We start from the raw sequence: 22,801 nt of genomic DNA, 5'->3' as shown, positions 1-22,801 counted from the left end.
CTTGGTGGGCAGTTCTTAATTGCAGAGCAACTGTTATGATTGGGGAGGGGGTGTGAATGATGGGCTGCCACCTGATCCTTTCGTTCAAAACACCGAATCCAGCATCTTGTTGCATGTCTGGCTTCATTCGTGTGCATGTGTGTGTTTTAAATGTCTTTGGGAAATGCAGCCTGACATGTTATTTTTCTTTTGGTGGGTCATGAGAGTTTTTTTGGTTTGTGTTTTTGAGTTCAGATTAAAACCAGATTATTCTGGCTACAGAATGACACAGAAGTAATCCACCAAACAAGGGGGGTTGAGAGAAAAACCTTCAGGATGAGCTTGAGTGATGAGTCAGAAGCCTGTGTGCAGTTAGGAGTTGCATCATGCAGATTCAGTGTGATATCTGTTTGGTAAAACTAAGTTGTTTTGTTTTACATTGTAGTAGGTCAGATCTGTTATTTCTTACACATATCATCCTGATCTTCATTGTCATGGGAAATGGGACAGACACATTGTAGCTTATCGTGTTTATATGCCGGTTATGTCTGATGATTCATTGCAATTGCTTCTCTATTTCAGGACCTGTAACTAAGTGGACCCTATTGACCTCTGAACCACAAAGCATAAGAGTGAAAAGAAGTGGGAGAAACACGTGAAGAAAAAGGAAGTGAGGCACTTTCCTCTGGACGGCTTTCCTGCCCTTTATTACTAAAACTGAATGGAAAAGAGAGACTTCTGTGCCTTTCCTCCCCCCACCTCAGGGATGGGTGGATTGTAAATACAGTGTGTGCAGCTGGGAGAATAGACTGAACCATGAATCTTCAGGCTCAGCAAAAGTCTTCAAGCAAAAGGACTGGGAAACGAATTGCCTATTTTAATGAGCAGGAAATAGCTGTGTCATCAAAAGAACCTCAGCAGTCACTGAAGGAAGGACAGTACTATGGCCATGGAGGGAATATACCGATCTCCCAAACTATGGAGATTTCTCACGCAGGAGGATTAACAACTGCCCCCAACAATGTTGCTTTGATGAACTCTGTTTACAATCAAGATAGGGGAGAATCAATGATGATGCCCCAGGCAGTAACTGCTGTCAAATGGCAGAATTCCCTTATGGGAAATCGGTTGCCAGAGAGGGGTGACGGCCACTGGCAATCTCCTCCTTCAATGTGGAACCATGGTATGGTTTTTGGAGGCAACCCAAAAGGACCCCCCTCCAATGCTGGTGCCCCAGGCTTCTATGGACATGCAGAAGCCCTTAAAAGAAATCAGGAGAAAGGCATGTTTGTGTCACAGCTGGACTTGTATGGAGATGCTGTCCAGCAGATGATGTCCCAGAAAGCTCAGCTGGAACAGCAAGCCCTAGTTAGGCAGCAAGCTCAAATGAATTCTTTTCATCAGATGCAGAAACAGCAGCAGCAGAATCAGAGTCTGCCGTTACAGCCTTTCCAACTAGCGTTTGGTCACCAAGGCCAAAAGCAGGGTCTTCCTGAGTTGTTACACGTCTTTCAAGAAGCCCCAGCTTCTTCCAGTCCAGCATTTAGTGCTCAGCAAAAACAGCAAGCTCTTCCCCAGCTACAACTGTTTGAAAATTTTTATCCTCAACAGCAGCAGCAACAGGCTGCCGCACAAGCCTTCAGCCTGCAGCAAACTACTTCCATAGCACAGCCTCACGTGGCAGCTGCAGCACCTCAGCATCACATGATGGCACACCAGTTTCAGCAAACAGAGAGGAACCAGGAACTATTCAAGGCTCTAACAGAGCAGAACCAACAGACTGTGCTACCTCAAACCCAGATTCCCTTTCCAAGAAGGTCACGGCGCCTCTCCAAAGAAGGTGTCCTGCTGACCTCTGCAGGAGAAGTGTTGGCTTCCAAGCAGTCCGAAGAACAACCTAGCAATTTATTTCTGCATCACTGGCAAACACATCAGCAGGAGGTCCCATTACAGCAGCCACCTGAATCACCGGCCCACAACAAAAGCAACTATTTGCACCCCAAGAGACTGGATCTGGGGCAGAAGGATGTCTTGGTCAATAGTGAGCTGTGCCAGATGGAAACAGACAGGCAAACCACAGCCCAGAATGGTAGAGATGGAGAGAAACAGGCAGTAGCAGCTGAAGAAAACACTCAGAGAACTAATGATTTTCAGGGTGTCAGAGGTGGTGTCATCCAGAGTACACGACGGAGACGACGTGTTTCTCAAGAAGCCAATTTGCTAACTTTGGCTCAAAAAGCTGTTGAGCTGGCTTCTCTTCAGAATGTAAAGGTAAGGTGTGCATTCTTACTAATATAGTATGGTTTAGAGTACAAAATAGAGCTGATATAAAAGTAATTTAGGTGTGTATGCAGGATAGGATAATATCTTGATGCAGGAAGAACACTTGGTGCAGCAAGGGCAGCTCTGGAGTGCTGGTATGTAAGTTAAACTACTGTAATTTGTATATGGGCGACAATAGAGATATAGTGCACTGAAACCACCTAAGGGCAGTTTTATTTCACCAATACTGAATGTGATTGTAGCCCAGGCCTTCAGAAATGAATGTTTTCAGCTTAGGCCTCAAGCTGATCAGGATTTGAGAGTATAAGTATTTTGAGTATGAGCAGTTCACTTGGCGTCTTTTTACCAATTAACATTCTCTTCCTTTTATGTTAAAAGACTGCTGTTTACCTGCCTGTTTTCCAGTTTCAGCAGTTGAAGTGGTTCTAAACTGTGCTATTTAAAAATTACACACTGCAAGATGTGTTCAATATTTTGCAAATACTAAAAACCTGAAGAAGCCTTACTTGGATGAAGAAGTTGTACCAGGAGTGATAAAGGTCTGTCTATGGTATCCTATTTGAGAATGACCTGCAGTGAATTATATAGATTGGTAACCTGAGGACAAAGGCTTCCTGTAGACCTTCTATAGGGCTAGGTGGGGAAGAAGCTTAGTGTTGGCTGATAAGTTAATTCACTACTCTTATTCTTTCAGTGTCCCATCAGTCTGAACTGTGCAGTATGTATTCCATGTGGCAAATGACAAGGTTCAAAATTAATTAGACTGATAATTAAGGGGAGAGAAGTGGTGGATTTTTTTACTTGGGTGGAGGGGTTTTGATGTTTTCTTTTTATGTTGTGGTTTTTCTTTTATCTTTTATTGAGTGCCTCCTAAGAGGAGAAAGATATACTTTTCTTTGGGAGCTTTGTTGCCAGAGGCTGATGAAATATGGGTGTTAGACCATGAGCATACTTTTACCTATAGTTTTGCCACTTGAGTTGCTGCCCAGTCAGACAACAAAGGGAAGGAAATTTTATTCCCTGTCTTGTTCTTGTAATCATTTTTTTCCTAGTCTGTTTGTGGCCATTTTTTTAATATCTTCCTTAGAGGGTCGTGATTTTTGAGTGAAAGAACTGACCTAAGAAACAATGAGGCAAATATCTGTAGCCTTGTCCATCTCTTGCACAGCAGACAGCAACAAGTGACTGTCGATGCTGTCTTCAATCCTTTTTGCTCTAACTCCAGTTGAACAAACAGATTTGATAGAAAACTAGTAGTAGTTAGCAGCTTGAGCAATTTACTCATACTCTCCCAGGCACTTCAGGAAGGCCTATAATTCACATTGCAGTATGATTGCCGACAGAATGGCAAGAAACTAAATAGAGCATCTAGGAAAAGGCCCTGAGAGGTGAAGCAAGAAATTGGCCTTTGGAAGGCATGTCTGCTAGCAGCTTGATTCATAATGTAAAGACCAAACAGAAAAGTGTTTTGACAGATGCTCTTTTGTTCTTTGCAGTTACGCAAGCAGCTTGTTTGCTTCCATGATGGCACTAGCAGAAGAACTCCTTATGTTTCAATCTCTTCAGGCTTTCAGGAAGATGTTTTGAGAGATGATAAAATTCTTACCTGAGGTCTCATGGATTTTACACGCTTAAGGGGTGGCTGACATGTAAGGGAGAAAAAGAAAACATGTTTACTGGAGGAGAGTGGTCTGCTTCTCTTCATCAGTGTCTCTTACAAACAACCTAGAACCCATCTCTAGCATAGGTTTTGTGAAGAACATGTAAGGCAGCAGTAGGGTTAAATTATTAATGACAGACAATGCATTCATAATTTGAACCAGTTGTTTGCATGTTCCAATGTAGCTCTGTGTACTTTATGCAAAAACAGTCTTTTGGACAGCAGTATATGTCTACATGTAGTGTCACAACTGATGCTTTGCACCAGAGCTGCCCATTGTACTGTGCGTGCCTTTTTCAGGTGGTGCAAACTTATTGCTGCTTATAGACTGCAGCAAATTCCTGGCTCTTGGTTTTATGGCTTCATTTCACACAAAATGTTATATGTAAAAACATGGTGTGGTTTGTTTTCTTTGATAATGCAGAAAACTTTTCTCAGATCTAAAATGGTGTTCAAAGGGTGTCTGGATTTAAATACTTTATGGAAGGGAGAAAGAGGGTTTAGTGACCTGGCCTCTTTCCCCTGGCACAGGGCAGGGCATCAGCTGCTACACACATAAAGGGGAGGGGTAGAGGGGGGGAGGAGGAGGAATATTCATAGAATTACAGTTCTGGACTCACCTCCCTTCATGGACAACCTTCTGTTTGACTGCAGAGAGAAGCTGCTTTTACTGTTAGCAAGGTGATGCAGAATGCTGTCAGAAAGTGCTGTATGGGCAAGTGTTTTGAAAAGGCTGGTGTGGTTTCTTGTCTGATCACAGCAGTGGCCTTGGAGCAGTTCTTCCAGCTGTTGCAATTGAGTTTTGTCTGTGAATTCTAAATTTGTTTAGAAACCACTTGAGGGATAAACAGGATCCATGCCAGAATGATAGGTTTCTGTGGATGTCTTGAAGGACTCCAGATCACTAGTTCATCCTTTGTACCTATGCAAGAGTCTAAATAGAAGTGCAATAACTTGTACTTCCTGGAAGTTATCCAGCAGCCCTCAAGCCTTGGATTCTGCAGGACAGATGCTGAGCTAGCTGAAAATCCCCAGCAGTTCTACAAAGGATTGTCCTAGCCTTTGTTCAGTGACTTCTTTCTGCTTACCTCTGAGTGTAATCAAACAGTTGAGAAACTATTTAGGGATCTGAAACAAATAGCTTAATTCCAATATCAGTTGTGTCACCTCTTAGTAAAATTAGGTATGTGCCATCTTTCATGGACAGAAAAGCTCTAGCGTAGACCACAGCATCTTTACGGATGTCTCAACTATTTAGATTAAGTTCCCAGTGGTGCCTTCTCTCTTATCTCTACTACTGTTTAGGTCTCCTCCTTCTTCTCTTGAAGGGATCATCTTTCCCATCATTAGGGAAGAGAGTCCTTTGCTGGTTACCTCCCAGTCTTGAAAATGACAAGGAGCGTGATTAACTGATCTTAGAGCCAGAGAAATGTGACATCCTTCATGTGACTAGCTGCCTGAATTTCCTCCTTGTCATCAGGAAATTAATTCATGTCTCTTGACCTGCACACAGGAAGCATCTGAGGTTTGTAGATTGGTCAGTTTTGGTGCTTGTTCACACATTCATATTGCCATTACTTGTTTGATTGCTGTTATTCTCTCAGGTACCCAGAAAGTATGTTGGAGTGCTTGCACTAGAAACAGCTACACACTAGGCAGTGGTCTAAAGAATGTACTATGAATGCACTGGTCTGAACAGTGGTGCAAAATGCTGTGGAACTCACTGCTAGGAGACCTCAGACCTCAGCATAAATTTCCCTGATGAATGGAGGCCCACATACAGCAGCATGAAGCCATATGTGAGCTGCTTTTTCACATATGGGCAGGACTTGTGGAAGTATACATCTGATTCCAAGCTGTTTGTGTTTTTAAAAAGGCATCCTTAGTCTGTCTTTCCAAGAGTGGTGGAAGGAGGCTACAATTTACAAGAGCCCCTTACTGTCTAGGGGTAGCGGAGTCCCTAGTAAGATACCTGTCAGCATGATGAATGTCTTCCAAATTCAGAATTGATAGTCTCATGGGAAAGTACAGGTGTATATCACCAGCCTGGAGTGAAGGGAGGTACTCAGAGCTCTTTAATGCCTTCTGCTATGCAATCTGAGGCAGGTGATACCAGTTGTGACTTTTCAGTTGTATGTTTCATCGTTGTGTGGTGGGGAGCAGATGTCTCCAGTCTTTGTGAAGAAGCAGTCAGACTTATAGACTGCAATGTCACGTATGGGATAAATGTTTCTGTGCACGCTTGGTCTTACTTTAATAAAGATCATGGAAGAAGGCAGTCTTAAATCTTCTTGATATGATTGATTTTATTTGCTCAAGCTTGGCACCTAGTTTTTTTTGAAGGCTTAGTGCTTCAGTGTGGACTCCTTTGATCTTAAAAGCAACAAAAAATACCGGACTCTTATTTGGAGAGCAGCCAGAGCACTAACTCCAGGCTCTGACTGACATACCTTGTGACAACACGGTTGTGCTTCCCTCAGTATAAATATACTATCAAAGTCAGGCTTCAGTCTAGTGTCCTTCTAGCTATTACGGGTTGACTCTTCCTGGGCCAGCTGGAGCATGTTCTCTCATCAGTGAAGTCAGCTGTCATGATCTGTGATCACAATGAAATGACTGGGGGTGGTGGTGTCTGAATCCTTGACAGAACCTCCTTACGCTAGCTTTTAAATCAAGGTTAGTGTTCTTAGTGGCACACAATAGATTCTTTTTGAGGACTGCAGTAAATCTCTGCAAAACTTTGTAAGTCCAGGTGAGGACCTCTTTGTCATACCTGAGAGATAATGTGCCTTGGCTTCCACCTATAAAACATAGCTGTTCAGGTGGAGAGGGATGCCTTAGTAGATGGTGGCTTTGACAGAGGATAAGTTTGCATACCTAATTCTATCCAAACAAAGCTCTAAGTTGGAGAGAAGCTGTGAAACATCAAAAGGAGCATCTTCCGCAGCTTCTAGATGGCACTTCTTCAGAGCTTAAGAAGGCTGAAGACAGGTGGTTTTGAAAGTTGTGGCTTTTAAGTGAGCTGGCAACTGCTTTTGAATGAAGAGTGTAATGAACATGTAGATAGTCATTTGAAGGGCTAGAAATCAGTGATCTAACAGTGCATAAAGCCATTTGGTGTTATGGTATCTGTGTGTTTATTCAGTAACTCGTCCTTCATTCCTGTCTCCTTGAAGCTCAGTTTTCTGGGGTTTCTATGAGTGTAAAAGAAAGCAGAAGCATGGAAGCTGTAATACCAGTGCATAAAGTGCTGGCTTGCAGGTATGCCTTGTTGATTCTGCTGAGCAAAAGTCCTTCAGGCTCAAGCAAACAAACCTCAAAGGCTCTAGTTTTAATAACGAAAGTTGCTTCTGTGATGTAAATGAAAAAAAATGCAGCAAAAACTTAGCTCCATCTTTTGTATGAGAGATTTAATTAAGATTATCATGGTTCAGTCTTTCCTGGAACAGAGGTCCAATGTTTGAAATTAATAACCTGCAGCTTTTGATCATTACTAAAACTGAAGAACCTTTGCTGGAAGTTATCTGGCAGGGCACAAGTTCATCTGGAAAATAAAATGTCAGACCACAGGTACTGAAGTGAGACTGAAGAGTGATGTATACAAATATTCTAGCAATTGAGACTTCAGGCAATCCTCAAGTATTCTTCCTTGAATAATGCTTTTCTAAATCCATTTCAGCTTGAAAGCTGCATTGAGAAACTTGATATACACTGAAAGTGAGATACCTTCTGATCTATTATGTAGGTACTGCAGAACGTTTAAGGAATCTGTTTTTCTTCTCAGGAAGCAGATACTTCAGAAGAGAAGAGTGTGCTGATAGGAGCTCCAGGACCTGCAGCTGCAAAAAGTGTGGTGGAATTCGCCAGTTCTTCACCAGCTCCCAAAAGAGCCCGAGAGGATAACAGCCTCGTGCCTCTTATCATTCCTGTGTCTGTGCCAGTGAGAAAAATTGACTTGCAGAACCTTGGGAAAGAGAAGTCTGAGGATGGAAAGCTCCAGAGGGGCCAAACAAATGATCGAGCTCCTTGTGAACGCAAGCCTTCTGTGATAGTCACTCGAAGGCGATCTAATCGTAATACTAACATGGAAACCTCAAATCAGGTATGGATAGACTAAGAAACCAAGGATGACCCAAATCGGTAGATGTAATGATGTAGTTTTTATCCCTAAGCTTTTCTATTAAAGTAGTTTGATCTCAAGGCTTGAACTTGGAATGGATGTAGTCTGGGGACTGTGGATTTTTGTCATTGTAATATTGTCATATATTTGGACATCACCAGCTTTTCATGGCCTACCTACAGGTAATGCTAGTACAGGCAAGCCATGCACCACTATTAAACAGTGATAAAGCCAGATGGTCAATAACACTAGAATAAATTGTCTGAATAAAGACTGCTTTCTCCTTACATACAGAGATAATAATAAATAGTGAGTAGTGCACTTATCTCTGTATCTGAATAAAATCCAAAATGAAGATTTCTTATCACCATTTTGTGTTAGCGTGTATCTGTACTGGGGATCTACTATACTTTTGTGTCCTCTTTAAGCTACCATGAGGTCACTAGGTTAGACAAGACATTTATGTAGTTCTTGTAAAATGTAACTTTATAAGCACTCAGAGCTAGTATTGCTGCCTAATACTCCTGTGTCCATTCCGTTCTCCATCATCTTCCTCCCTCTTTCCTTTTGTGCTAACTGTTGAGACACCCTCCAACTGTCCTATCTGGATTTTGAGCTGCCATGAAAGAATGTTGTCATCTCACTGCAGTTTTGCAAAAGACCTGAGGTTTTAAAATGAAACTAAGAATGTAATTTTTTTCTAATAGCATGAAGATACTGTTCCAAAGGATGAAGCAGAGGGCTTTGCCCGGAAACCAAAGCAGCGGCCACGACCTGAGCCACTCTTCATTCCACCAAAAGCTGGCACCTTCATTGCACCACCCGTTTATTCTAACATTACTCCATATCAGAGCCACTTACGGTCACCTGTCCGTCTGGCAGATCATCCTTCTGATAGGAACTTCGAGCTACCTCCTTACACTCCCCCACCAATTCTTAGTCCAGTAAGAGAAGGATCTGGGTTATATTTTAATGCTATCCTCTCTTCAAGTGGTCATTCTGTTCCACCTCCAGTGACTCCTAAAAGTGCTCACAGAACTCTGCTTAGATCAAGTAAGTTCCACTTTTTCCTTCCTTTCTTGGCTAATTTATGATTAGGAACTGTGGAGTAATAGGAGGAAGATCATGACTTTAGGAAGTGTGGTTATGTGGAACTGTGGCTTCGTCATGATAGTCTGGGGAGCCTAGGATGGAGGAAATGCAGTGTTGCTTTCATCGGGGCACACATGTTAAAATGCATTCACAAGTGATCTGCAACACCCCCTACTGGCGTTCTTAGGAATGGAAAAGGCAGTCCCTCTGTAATAGATTCTCGGTGTCTTGAACTTGAGGGGACAGCAAATAGTTATTACTAAGATGTAGATGGTGACTGGAAGGTAAGTTCGTGGTCATCTTAAAGCCCTTTAGTGCATGGGTATCTTTTCTGGGAGATGGATAGCTCTGATTAGATTTACAAGCTGTGTGAAAAATGTATCTCAAGTGTGAAGATGAGCTATCTGAGCAGTATTTTCGTTTCCTTGCAGACAGTTCAGAAGTTACCCCTCCTGTTCTTACGGTAGTGGGGGAAGCCACGCCGGTCAGCATTGAACCGTAAGTTCCCAGTAGATTCTTAGCCTGGTAGTAAATGCGCTTCCTTTCTTCTTCCTAAACCTTCAAGCTGCTCCCTGTACAGCTGATGAGTGTATTAGAAACATTAAAGCTATTCATATTGGTAACTGAAAATTGCCTTTATTTAAAAATTACTCAACATGATAAATAGTGTTTTGTTTGGGCAAATGCACCTTGCAATTCTGGTGATGTTAACTGCTTTCTGTTGCTGCTCTTGGGTGAAATTATTGATTAGCTAAACATTAATCTGTCCTGTTTTGTTGTTTAAAACAGGTTTAGAGTGAGGAAATAATGCTTCTTTAGAGGGAGGCCAAAACCTAGTATGGAAAAATGTAGTTAGCTCTCACGTGGATTGTTCAGATTGCAGGTTATCCATGTGGTGGGTATTAGCTGCAGTGCAACGGTGAACATGACTTTGCTCCATCCTGGGGTAGCTCAGTCTTGAAAGCACTACAGCCAGTTGCATACAGTGTCTGTGGCCTGAGCTAATAAGCCTCATTAGTCTTTTTAGCTGGCTGTGTGCTGGGAAAGTTCAGACATATGTGGACTCGGCAGCACTAGGGAACACAGTTTGAGGATATTGAAGCTGGAGTTATAAGCTTAGACTTGGTGCCAGTCTAGCTAAACCTGAGCAGAGTAGCAAAAAAGCAGAATTAGCATAGCCCTTGCAAACATTCTGGGAGTGTTACCAGCTAAAGTTCAGTGCTGCAAAACTACAGCAAGGTAGTTCCAATTAATTATTACACCTAGGTTAATGGGCTCTTGTGAAGTCTAAACATGGAGATGCATGGTGTGGAAACCCATATAGCATAAAAGCACCCATGTGGCTCTGCATTGCTGACTCTGCAGTCAGGAATCTGCTCTAACTGCACCGTGCCCTGTAACATTTGAGATATTTAACTCAAACTCTCCCCAGATAAATACCAGGCTGCTTTTACTTCCAAAATGGCTTATGTTTTAACTGGAGCATTTGCTGTCTGTTTTTTTCCTCATCCTTCTTGCATTCTGCCTTCCTGTTTGAAGCTGAGTTTTCTGCACTTTTGGCCGCAGGCTGTCCCGAGCAGATGTTACAGTTGTGAATGAACCCAGGTTATTCTTGTCACCTTTGCAAATCCCTTCCAGACTGAGCCCATTCATAGAAACAAGCACATTTGGTGTTGCTAAAATCTGTTTTAAAAAAATGGCTTAATTAATCTTTTTGTTGGTGGTTCATTTCACACTAATCCAGGGGAACCTCCTCTTGAACGGATTTTTTTGGTGCGTTCCTCTCCTGACCCACATCTTAATGTTTGACCTATCTCTGGTGCAATTGTCTTTGGCTGCTGTGTCTGGTTTAAATTGATGAAGTTAATGACATAAAATTAGCTTCAATTTTAGTCTTGTGTGAAATTTTTCAGATTTGTTGCTGGAAATTTCAAACCCTAGTAATTTAGTAACACAAACTGATTTCCTGTTGCCAAAAGGGTGTTATGTGCAAAGAGTTGTCTTGCTGTCATCAGTTTTACTGAGCAGATGCTTATGCACATAGATAGCCTTAACTTTTAACCAAGATACGTTAACAAACTGCTGTCATTCCATGTTGCCAAAGTAGTCAGTTTGCTGCTCTAAAGCTAGCTTGTGCAGCACTGTTGCAGACAGTTATGTGGACATATCTTCTATAAAGGAAGTATGGCCAGAAGCTTTTCTTTAAACATTTAATTTGATCTTTAGTGTTGACTCCATTAGACGTTGACTGTAGCTTGTGATTACTTGATATTGTGTTAATTGCTTATGCTTTGCAAGACCTTCTGCTAATGCTTTTCAAAAGGTCATTGCATTGCAGAGATTTGCAATTGGAAATGGGATAATGAAGCTTAATTTTTTTCTGTGAAATAGTACAATAGGCAGCTGATGTTTGCAGATCCTTGTCTCCTGCTGGTTTTGTAGTTCTGTTGCTTCAAAGTCTTGAAGTGACCCCTCAGCCAGCCCTAAGTATAGCTGTGGTGCCTCAGCTGTGAATTGCCATCCCAATTCACAGCCTCAATTCTGGATGCTACCACACTCAGCTGTAAACCAGGGCATCCCAGGAGCACTGTTGGTGCTTACAGGCAAGAGCTTTTGCTATGCTGAAGTCTAGGCTTCATTTGTGAAGGGATCATGGAATAACATAGCTTGAATGGACTTCTGGAGGTCATCTGGTCTAAGCACTTGCTTGGAGCAGGCCAAATTAGATCAGGTTACTCAGGTGAACTCTTCAGTAGGAATCTAGTTTTACTTTGGCATTGCAGGTACAAGGGCTAATTCTAAGGCTTTTCTAGCTTAGGAATGCCATATTCTAAGATCAAAAATAGCTTGTGATAGCCTTTTGAGGTGGCACGCTTCTTTCACTCCAACTTGTCCAGTTGCCTCTCCCCCTCTCACAGGTGAGGCCAGAGGAGTTCTGTGTCTTAGGACACAAAATCTCCCAAATTTCCCAATGCAGTAACAGGCTTTTTGTCTGTTCCCAGCTGACATCAGTGTGCCAGTTTGCAGCAGTCATCCCTTCTAGGGTGGATCAAAATCCATAACCTTTTCCCTGTGCTGTGAAACTGCAGGCTAAAACAATAAGGGAGACTAATCACAGTAAGCAGAGGATTCCACATTAACCTCATGTGTCACCTGCTGGAAGGAAGTTAGCATCAGCCTGTGAATCCAGCAGATTCTGCTTGTCCAAGTGGGTATCCCAACTGTCCACGTCAAGCTGCTGCTGAATGTGTGGATGAAGTCAGAACAAGTGTGTAGGGGAGTTATGTTATGCATCTCTTTGTTTATATACACATGCATTGTAAGCCATTCCCCTCAAGTGTGAGGGAGTAGGTCTGGATCTGCTACAGATGCAAAAGAAATAGTTTGTAAAATATCTTTTTATGTGTGTTAGAAGTCAGCCATTTGTTTTGAATGCAGGCTTTTCCTGCTTACAAGATCTCATGATGCAAATGCTTACTGGCAATTACCAAAGTGATGTGTTAAGCAGAAAAAAAGAGAATGAAGGTTTTCCTTATTCCCCTTCCATAACAGAAAATGATACCCTCTTCCTTCCTTTTGATACCAAATTCTTCTAGTGGTATTTCGGAACAGCAGAGGACCAGAGGAGGCTGGCATTTCTCAGATGGTTTTGTTACTATTCCTTATTGTGCTAGATCATGCTTTTTCTCTGGTAATTGTGTTTTCCCTCATGCTGAGGAGGAACCAAGCCAAGACTTTCCAATGAAGCAGCTCCAGGGTTTAATCATCTTGTGGGCACTGCCTGACTATGCTCTCAAAAAAAGAGCTTATTTATCTATCCTTTACTATTTCAGGTGCTACCAGTATGGTGCTAGTTGAGTCCTGAAAGGGGAACACTTTTGCACATTAAGCACAGATATCTTATTTCAGAATATGAGATTTTCATTATATTCTGAGTGGTCTAAGCAGCAGCTGTTCTCCAATATCTTGGTTTTCTGTCATCTTTGTTTTCTGAAGGGTCTTTTTGCCATCTTAGCTTGGACTCTTGCTTCTGGACCTCTGAATTGCATGCATAGTTGCTATATTACTGCTATATTACGCTGTATTAGAAAGCTGTCATTCAACTTATTTCACTCTGAGTTTGTGTAGCTACTGCTGTCTCAGTGTATTTTGCCACAGAGTAAGAGATGTAGAGTAATGAGAAAGGATATCTGTGCTCTCACTGCTTGCTATGCTATTGGTGTAGACCTCTAGACCTCCCAAGGTAAAAAGACTGGTAGAGCAGTCTTTTAATAGTTGTTTTTACCTATCTCTGTGCACAAAATCATGTTCGCTAGTAAAGGGTAGAATCTCTGTGGATGCTCTCTTAAATCATGTGGATTGCATGTTGTGAAAGATCTGTGTGCTAATTCAGATTCTAGAAGTATGAGATTGTTGCTAAAAGAATGGGATTTGGTTTTGATACAGAATGAGCAGTACAGCTTTCATTGTTTATATTTTTTGTTTCCGTTATTAGAAATAGTTTCTAGAAGATACTAGCTTGTGTCAAGATCATAAAGGACCAGACTTTGAGACTGATCCTGCTTTGGATGGCGAGTTGGACCAGATAGTCTCCAGAAGTCCTTTTCAACATAAATAGCGCTACAATTCTGTAGTTATGGCTGGCTAAACATTAATACTAAAACAGGCTTCTCTTATGCATGAAGAGCAAACTTGCCATAGAAGAAGTCTGTGTGACAGCCTCTCAAAAAGTGATGATTATTGAAAGCTAATAACTGTTCTTTGAGCAGTTATTAGGGGATCCCAATTCAAATACAATTTCAACCATTGTTGATAAGACAATGGAAACTGGTAATGGATGTAAAAACTCTCACCTTTTGAGTCATACTTAATAATGTAACCTGCAACACCTGAAAGCTGTTCATGTTTTATGCAAGAGCCTGCTGCATTTCAGTTTCATAATCAGTGCTTCTAGCAGAGATGGAGACTTTCTGGATATTGTAAAGGAGGGCTGACTGTTACATCTTACCTCTTCTGCAGGCGAATAAATGTGGGAACTCGCTTTCAAGCAGAAATCCCATTGCTCCAAGACAGATCTCTGGCAGCAGCTGATGAACATAAAGCAGAGCTGGTGTGGCAGCCATGGGGTGACCTGGAAACCAACAAAGTCACCCAAGAGAATGGTAAGAATGTGGAAGGCTGGTAAATAGGACTGAATTGTCACAATTGCTGTAGGGGTAACCACATATCTACTGTAGGCATAATTAAAACTCTCTTAGAGCTACCAGTCAAGTGACATGTTTGAGTAGTCTTGAACACAGTCTTAGGAGTAGGACTTATTATCAAGTTGCAGGTGTTGGTGGGGAGGTTAATAGGGTTGGTTTTGTAATTAAGATAAAATTGGACCATTTGTTGCTGGTCAGGTAAAGAGCAGCCTTTTGCTCATTGAAGCTTCGTTGTCTTTGTTAACATTTGAAAACCACATCCTCTCAACTTCTGTATTTTCAAGGGGTGTTCTAGATACAATAGTATTTTGGAAGAATCAAGTTGTAGGTGGAAGTCAGGATGAGGAAGCAGTTGTGGCAAGCTAGTAGCAGACTTAGGCAGCTGTCTGCTGTTGGTGCACATAGGTTGTGGCATGTATAAATCCTGAAGGGAAGAGGAAGTGAGCAGACTTAGAAGAGATCTTTCTGATGAGAGAGAAAAAAGGGTGTGGGGAAATGGAAAGACATTGTAGGAGAGAGGAGATTTGCAAGAAACTCCATGTGTAAGTAGTGCTGAACGCAGAGTAATGCCACATGACCTTGTGGTTCTGGCATCCAAATTTAACCCAGATAAATTTGCAAGGACGTTCAACTTCTCCCAGGGTTTTATTTTCTGTTAGGTCTAGCCCTGCTTCAAAAGAGCTAATTAACTGTGCGAATGCCATAGGAAACTCCATTTTAATCTCCTTATCTGAATTTGTTTGGTACTTCTGTGGAAATAGTGGAAAACCTGCTAGCTGCTGCCTGTTCAAGCATTTTTCCTGGGGCTGGAACCAACCAAGAGCTGGTGTTGCATTTCTTACATGAAGCAAAGGGAAGCATTCTGGTGAGTCTTCCCAGCTTTTCACCCTAATGTGGTCGAAGATGTTAATGAAGGCCAGGAAACCCATCATTCCTGAGGGGAAATCCTTCCAAACTCCTTTCTGTGCATCTAATTCTCACTGTTTAGTGTCCCTTGGATGTCCTTAAAGTGGGTTCTGCCTGATGTACCATGCTGTGTTCACTTACTGTCTTGCATGTTTCCAACTTCAACATGTTTGGCTTTTTAACAAACAGACTGATAGGGTGAGTGAGCTGAGACTGCTAAATGAATCTTAAATGTTGTCTTCTTAGAAGATGACCATGTTGGAAGATAAAATAAGAGGCTGGGCTGAAGCTGAGACCATAAAGTGCAGTGTCTTGCTCTTCTTACTTTTGGCAGGTCCATTTAACTTCCCTTCACATGTAGGGAACGGCTGTGCTGCTGATTTTATATTGGTGTTGTAAGACATGATTCACCTTCATAATGCCTTATGGCACCCCTGGGAGGTAATATCAAAGAGCAGAGCATAGCATATGGCACAGGGTTGTCATCCTTTTATAGTTCTATGATTGATTTGACCTGGCATAAATCAGCCCTGTGGTCAGTAATATCCCATGCTCTTGCCTGGCTGCTTGTTTTCTGTCCCCTGTAGTATGCCAGCACTGACACTTGTGAGACTGCATTGATCTGTGTTGGAGAAGAAGACATAAAAAGTAATTTCTGTGTGTTCATGTTGGGTTTGTGCTAGTTAGAGTCGCAGAACCAGTCTACTGAGGCCTTCAGTAAGTGAGAAGAAACTGCTGCATGGTCTCTGTCTATGGAATTAACTCTCTCCCAGTACTGTGGTGGTTGCATGGGAAAGTGTCAATTCACAGAGACATGAATTGGTGCTGAGAGGTTACACTTACCTGTGGGACTCAAAACTCAGTCTTGATAGTCAAGAATGTGACTTTTAAAGTTGTCCCAAATGTTGAACTGTGCTATGGCTCCTTTCAGTGAGCTTACCAGAAAGGAGAGGATTAACAGTGCCTGATCATTGATTTAAATACTCCAGACCTTAAGTGAATTATTTTGTCTTTATCTTAGGGAGCTTTGACCAAACTGCTGTTGCAGAGGCCAGTACGATCGCCTACCCACCCTTTGGCAGATTATCACTACACAGGTTTGTTAGCCAGAAAAACTGTGCTACCTGTCTATCATAGAGGAAATTTTCTATTCTTTTATGCTCTTTTGGGGAGCTCTTGAACATTACAATAAGATGAAAAGATCACTCTTCTCTCTGAGAAATCGAATGATGGCTTGCTAGCAGTTTTGCCTGTGCAAATTATGACACTTAAAACATGAGAAACTCTGCATCTCTCAGAATACATGCATGTGTGTGTTCTGATTTCCCTTATGGGAAAAAGGGAATGTGATCCCTTACACTAAGCCACAGAGAATGGAGAAAGATAGATAGTAGGTACAGAAAGGCTGTGGTAACCTCAGAACCACAGCCTCACTGGCATGGGTTTCTAGAGTGCAGTTCAGAGGGGGTTTTATGGGAAGCATTTTCAAGCTTGCTGAAGAAAGCTCAGCCAACTATTGATGCATGTCAGTGTTTCTGCAGAATTTAAATGCCATGAACTGCCTTTGTAATACTGCACCCAATTAGAAAATAGTCAGGTGTGTGACACTAACCTCAGTGATCTAAGAGTGACCTCAGCCACCTGAAAGACCTGATATAAAGTGACATCTAGTAGGTGTCTAATAGCTAGCACCACAAAGTGCAGAGATTACTTTTCTTTATTATTGCGTACTCTTACTATAATGGTTGAGATATCTTATATGAGTAATATCTGTATGGCAGGAGGAAATCCCAAAATGTGTTTATTATTAGAGGCAAGGGTGCTAGGATAATGGGAATGTTTGAGATACAATGCATCTTCAAGTACAGTGGATTGCTGCTGAAAGAGAAGCTCTGGTCTCCTGTCCCATCATCTCCCTTGTATAAAATCTAATGACTGGGTCACCACAAAGTGTGTCTATTCACCACCTTTTTTTTGTTGCAAACTGTCTTAGCTCATCTACTTAACACATTTTTGCAAGCTGAACTGAGTTAACCTGTGGTGATGAGTACTAGATCTAACACAAGGCAAGTGATGAGAGGAGGGCTGAAGCAGTAGAGGACCAGTTAACAGCAGTCTGCAGTGAAGCTGGATTAGGTGTGAGAGACCACACCTTTGTATGTGTGTATTGGTCTTGAAGGCAAAGCATATATAAGAGTAAACACTTGGAATGGCTTCCATTACAACTGTTTTTTTCTACAGGATCAGACAAGTGGAAAGTTGCTGAAAAAAAACTTTTCAACAAAGGCATTGCAATCTACAAGAAAGACTTTTTCCTGGTCCAAAAGCTTGTAAGTTACTTTCCCGCCCCGTTTGTTGTTTTTTTTTAATGACAGCAGTGATACATTCCTGATACATTCTTACATGTTTATTGAGCATTTAATGGAGGGAGTTCTTGATTTTCCTGAAACCTCAGTATTACGTTCTCGGTATTAAGTTTTGCACTGAAGATTTCAGAGGAATATTACCATCCAACACAGCACAAAATCTCACTAGAAAGCTAGAACAATAATGTTTGGTTTGCTGTTCTTGTTTACTCAATCCTTGTACTTACTGCATTAGTTCCACTAGTTCACGCTGCAGATACCACTTTTGCAGGGTGTATTTATGGAGCAGAGCATTGATAATGTTCCGGCTCAGCTTAAATGGTTTGCTTATAAAGCTAAATAGAAGCACATCCTTGCTACAGAGGGAAGGTACCAAAGAAGGATATACGAATCGTTTAGGATCTCTCTTTCTAGTTTACTATGACAATGATAGTAAAAATGATTGCCCCCATCTACTTTCATAAGGCATGACACTTCAGTGAGGGGTAAATCACTGCAAATCACAGCAGGAGCTGTATATAAAAGTCATTTAACTTGCAAAAGCCCAGAAGCTAAGAATATATGCCAAGACTTCCAGAAAGATCACTGATAGAGAACTTGTAGACCATCACAGGTCTGTGCTGATCATTGGCTAGCACCATGTGTATGAAGTGCATGTGGCCAAAGTGGGAAAGGGCTGCAAAGCTTCCTTCCCATTTTTGGTTTGGTATTCTGGCCTGGTCTTCTCTGAAGTGCTGCTGGAAAATAAAGCTCCCCTATAAAACTGAAAGGCTGCTCTCAAGCCTGACAGCTCAATTGGAACATTTCAGAGGTGAAGAGGTGCATTAAGCTTACAAAATGCCAGGTTCTATCACCTTTACACTGACCATCTTTTCGTTGGAAAGTTGGTCCTGTAGTTCCCAGTGAATAACAGTGGCAGTGGGGGACGGGCTGTGGGATGGATGGGGCATACAGATGAATATGACACAGAAAAGAAGGCTTGAACGGCTGTTGTGATGGAATGGAGACTACTGAGAAAAGGAAAATACAAAGTGTGTTTGTTGGACCTTTAGTAATTATTTGTGAGCCTTCTTAAAATCATGTTATCGACTGGACTTTCATGTGTTTTAAACACCAGATAAAAACCAAAACAGTGGCCCAGTGTGTGGAATTCTACTACACATACAAGAAACAGGTGAAAATTGGTCGGAATGGGACCTTAATCTTTGGGGACATTGATGCTGCTAACGAGAAATCGATGAAAGATGAAGCTGAAGTGGACATCAAGGTAATTTCCTTAATTTTTTCTCACGTTTGGGTGGTGGGTGGTGTGAAGTCTGAATTTGTGTTGTCTCACTTGCTGGTAAAATCAAAAGCTGGAACAGTCTGGCCAGTGTGGAGGAGTCCAGACTCAAACTTGTGTCCTGTGTCACATCATGACGTTTACTTACACACACTGAAATTAACAGTTCCTTTATCTTCTGGTGAAGAGTTCCCATAGGTTTGCACGTGTTCTTCCTCTCAGAAGGGACATTTACAGTGAAGAACAGGGGCATGTGGAGGAAGAAGAGGAGGAAGAAGAGGAGGAAGAAGAGGAGGCAGAGGAAGGGTTGGATAACAGAAAGAGCAGCACAGTTCCTCTCAAAGATGAGCAGACACTACAAGATGGTGTAACAGTAAGTGCTGCATTGTGCATGTTGTGCTTTCTGTGCCACCTTCCCTCTGCAACTGGTTTAGAAAACAGCAGGTGGATGGTTCCACATGTAAAAAGTTTCCACCTCTGGTTTCTCCCAGAGCAGGGGATGTGGCTGAGGTAGCTTAGAGTACTCCTGGGAGAACAGGAATGAGTAAGGGGGGGGGAACCCAATATAATTCTTTGTGGTTGGTGCACATAGGACTATGATGAGAAATGTCCAGAAAATATGCTGAAGGCTTTCTCGTTAAATAAAACACTGGTGTGGAATAAATGAAGCACAGGAGCTCAGACATTGTTTTCCTTTTGATGGTGGGTTTAAGTTTCAGTTTGCCTTAACTGTCCCCTTCTCTCCAAAGGCCAGCGATGCCAATCTGAGGAGTCAAGAGGTCACTGTCACAGGCAGAGTTGGAAGGAAGCCGAGGGAGGCAACAGTGAAGCCTCGAAAGCCTATTGGTGCTCCAGTGCAGAGGAGGAGGCGGAAACAGAAGATAAAATCAGATGCTACCAATAAAACTCAGAACACAGAAAATGCATTTCCATGTAAAAAATGTGGCAGGTAAGAGAAACTCCATGTCCAGCAATAGTAACAGAACTGCAACGGTGCATCTCCTGTGGAAGCTTATTCTCAGATGTGCTTTCCTTCTGTCTGTTTAGATCAGAGGCACTGGCAATACTTTTAATGACACATTACCCCACTAATACTCACAGATTAGGGGTTTTTTACATACATTGATATTAAGATATCACTACTTGTGTAACTACCCTCTGCTGACTTTTTCTCGGATGGAATAAGACACCACCTGCATTCCAACTGTGTGCACTATTCGGTGTTAAGCTGCATTTTCAAACAGCTCCTGTATTGCCCCTCTGTAATGCCATGGTTTTTGTAACGAGTAATTTCTATATATTTGCTAAATCACCTATTAAGAACATGGTATAGACTTACTTATGAACAGTGTCATAGAAATGCAAGACACTACCATTGTTATAACAGCAAGTATTAGGCCCATGGGCACACAGCTCATGTGGTTAAACTTGCACCCATCTTTTGTGTCCTTAAAATACACATTTGTCTTCCCTTACACGGTTCTAGTAGGATTTGTAGATTTGTTGCCAACAGATTCATAAACTTCAAGAAAACTGAGTTCCCTACATAAATTGCTTACTTTTAAAACAATGGTCTTGTCGTACCAGTGCTGAAACCTGCATTTAAAAAAGGCACCAAGCGAGGAGATGGCAAGAAAATGCAAATTCTGTCTAATTATGCCACCAGGGCTGCTGACAGATTCCTGCTCTGGCTGGGACTTCACTGGCCCTGACAAGGTGCCCTGTCTCTATGCTCTCAGGGAGAGTGTGGCATTGAAGAGGGGAGTGCTGTGAGGAGTCAGGCAGCTGGGGTTTGGTCCTGGCCACTGATAAAGGAGAAGTAAGCAAGGATTCTTAATGGTGTCTGAACTTTTCTTGTGGCATTTGGTGCAAAATCCAAATAGTTATTGGGAAAGATGGAGAGAGAGATCGTAAGTGTCAAGTCAGGAGGAAAAAGCTCCAGTGTTTCTGGCTGCGTGGACAAGGCTCAGGAGCAGCATTTGGCTGTTGCTCGCCTCCATGTTTATTGATTTTTGCAGCATAAGGGGAATGCCTAAAAACCAGTGCTCTGTTGTATTAAGCAGCATGTGCATATTTCAGATACCAGCACTGCCTCTCCATAAACATTTAAGAGCTGAAGGAAAACTAAGAGGAAATGGACATACTAAGAAATGAAGTGAGCAACCTGAGGGTGCTCAGGATCTCCTGCTGGCATTCCACCCAGTGCCGACACACACAGAATCAGAAGTGCTGTTTGCTGTGGATGTTCTATGCCAATGCCAACCTGAGTTCCTGTGCTGAAGCTCACAAACTTTTGGGGCTAGAGCAGCAGAAGCTCTTTTGGAGAATTAACGAAGGAGGCTGTAGGAGAGACCAATGCTAATGTATGTGTGTGCTTCCTCAGGGTCTTCTACAAGGTGAAGAGCCGCAGTGCTCACATGAAAAGCCACGCAGAGCAGGAAAAGAAGGCGGCTGCACTGAAGCAGCAAGAGAAGGAGGCAGCAGCAGTGGCAGCGGCGGCAGCAGCAGCCCACAGCCAGGCCCAGCAGGAAGAGAGCAGTGACAGTGGGAGCAGCAGCAGTGGAAGCAGCAGTGCGAGCTCGGATGAAGGAGAAATATAGCAGCAGAGCAGAAATGGAGGGAGTAGCAAGGCTGGACCCAACCTCCCTCTTGGTGGCTTTACTTTATTTGCTTGCACTTTTCTTCCCCGAGCTATCAGGTCTCCAAGTTTTAGTGCTGCCGTTTCCTCTTGCCACATGTTCCACTTCACCTTGCCAGTACTGACCAAGCCGGAATGGTGGATGAAAAGATTTGTTTCAACTTGGATTTTTTTCTTTTTTTTTTAAACAAATAAGATTTCTATTCTATTTATAATGATACCTGAGGTACATAATAGAACAATGTCACCTGCAGCGGAAGTAAGTTCTCTCAGGTCAGTCAGACCTTTCTTTTGTGCTTTTCAGGAATCATGCTAACAGGACTCTTGGATATAAAGGTTTCCAGACTGGAGCAAGAAAATGATGCTCTGCTCTGAGCCAAGTGTATCCAGTTACTGTGACACTGGTGATTTCTAGATGTTTCCTTTCTCATCAAGTTCTCCTTCCTGTTACTTCCTGCCTTTCTTTCTGAGCATTTATTCAGGCAGCCAATAAGTTTTGTGGGAAGATGGTGTGCACTTTTGGCCTCTGATTCACAAAAGTGGGGTGAGCAAGATGGACTTCTTCCTTTTGAGAGCAAGTTTCCTTTTTCAAAAGGAAGCCTGAGGTGGTTTGTTTTTCACGCCAGTAAGAATGCAGCAGTGGGTATAAAAATACCACGTGGGAGTAGAGTAGCCACAGGCCTTGCGGGTTGTCTCGTCTTGGAAAACAAAATAGTCTGCCTTTGATTAACTTAATGGAAAGTAGTCTGGGCTTCACAAGTGCAATTTGAAATGTAAACTGCTGGGCTTGACTTTGCATAAATGGGAGCAAGTTTGTTTAGCGAAAATGAACCAAGACTTTCTTGTGTGCACCTCAGAAATGGGTGGAATGGACTCTAATCTTTAGCAGTGATCCCTCTGTGAATGGCTTTTACCTCTCAGCACATCCCTTTCTTTCTTGCAGCAGCCCTCATGTATTCCCTGAAATTGCCATCAAGAGCTACTGCGGTGGGGCCCTGGTTTCCCAGGTACTCCTGTCAGACAGTGTGTGCATGCAGGAGAAGCTTGTCACTTACTTCCACACTGGTGGCTGGAGGGCCGTGCCTGCTGGGTTGTCCTGCTGTGAGCCTTGCTCTTTGCTGAAAGGCTGACTCTTCCTTCAGAACTGACACATGCTCATAGCCCATAAATTGTAGCCACCAAAAGCCTGCTGGTAAGAGAGTTAAGAACTAGTAAAGTGGTCCAGATGACGTGGATGAATCTGCAGAGGATTGCTCTGTACATCTTTATAG

At 42.4% G+C, this 22,801-nt stretch overlaps 1 protein-coding gene across 1 annotated transcript; it reads left to right on the top strand.

Annotated features, from left to right (window-relative positions):
• Nucleotides 1-795: 795 nt before the first annotated feature.
• Nucleotides 796-22,376, top strand: MIDEAS (mitotic deacetylase associated SANT domain protein; the record flags this gene model as incomplete). The annotated part of the gene is made up of 12 exons (XM_080619228.1): nt 796-2,250; nt 7,707-8,024; nt 8,750-9,095; nt 9,566-9,632; nt 14,154-14,296; nt 15,100-15,203; nt 16,266-16,341; nt 17,486-17,574; nt 18,728-18,877; nt 19,080-19,265; nt 19,642-19,841; nt 21,276-22,376. 12 exons carry the CDS (start codon nt 796-798, stop codon nt 21,490-21,492), a joined length of 3,351 nt encoding a protein of 1,116 aa, XP_080475354.1. The 3' UTR covers nt 21,493-22,376.
• Between the last annotated feature and the right edge of the window lie 425 nt (nt 22,377-22,801).

The sequence above is a fragment of the Psittacula echo genome, assembly GCF_963264785.1.
Source record: "Psittacula echo genome assembly, chromosome: 5".
Taxonomy (NCBI): domain Eukaryota; kingdom Metazoa; phylum Chordata; class Aves; order Psittaciformes; family Psittacidae; genus Psittacula; species Psittacula echo.
This window is presented reverse-complemented; position numbering and strand designations above follow the sequence as displayed.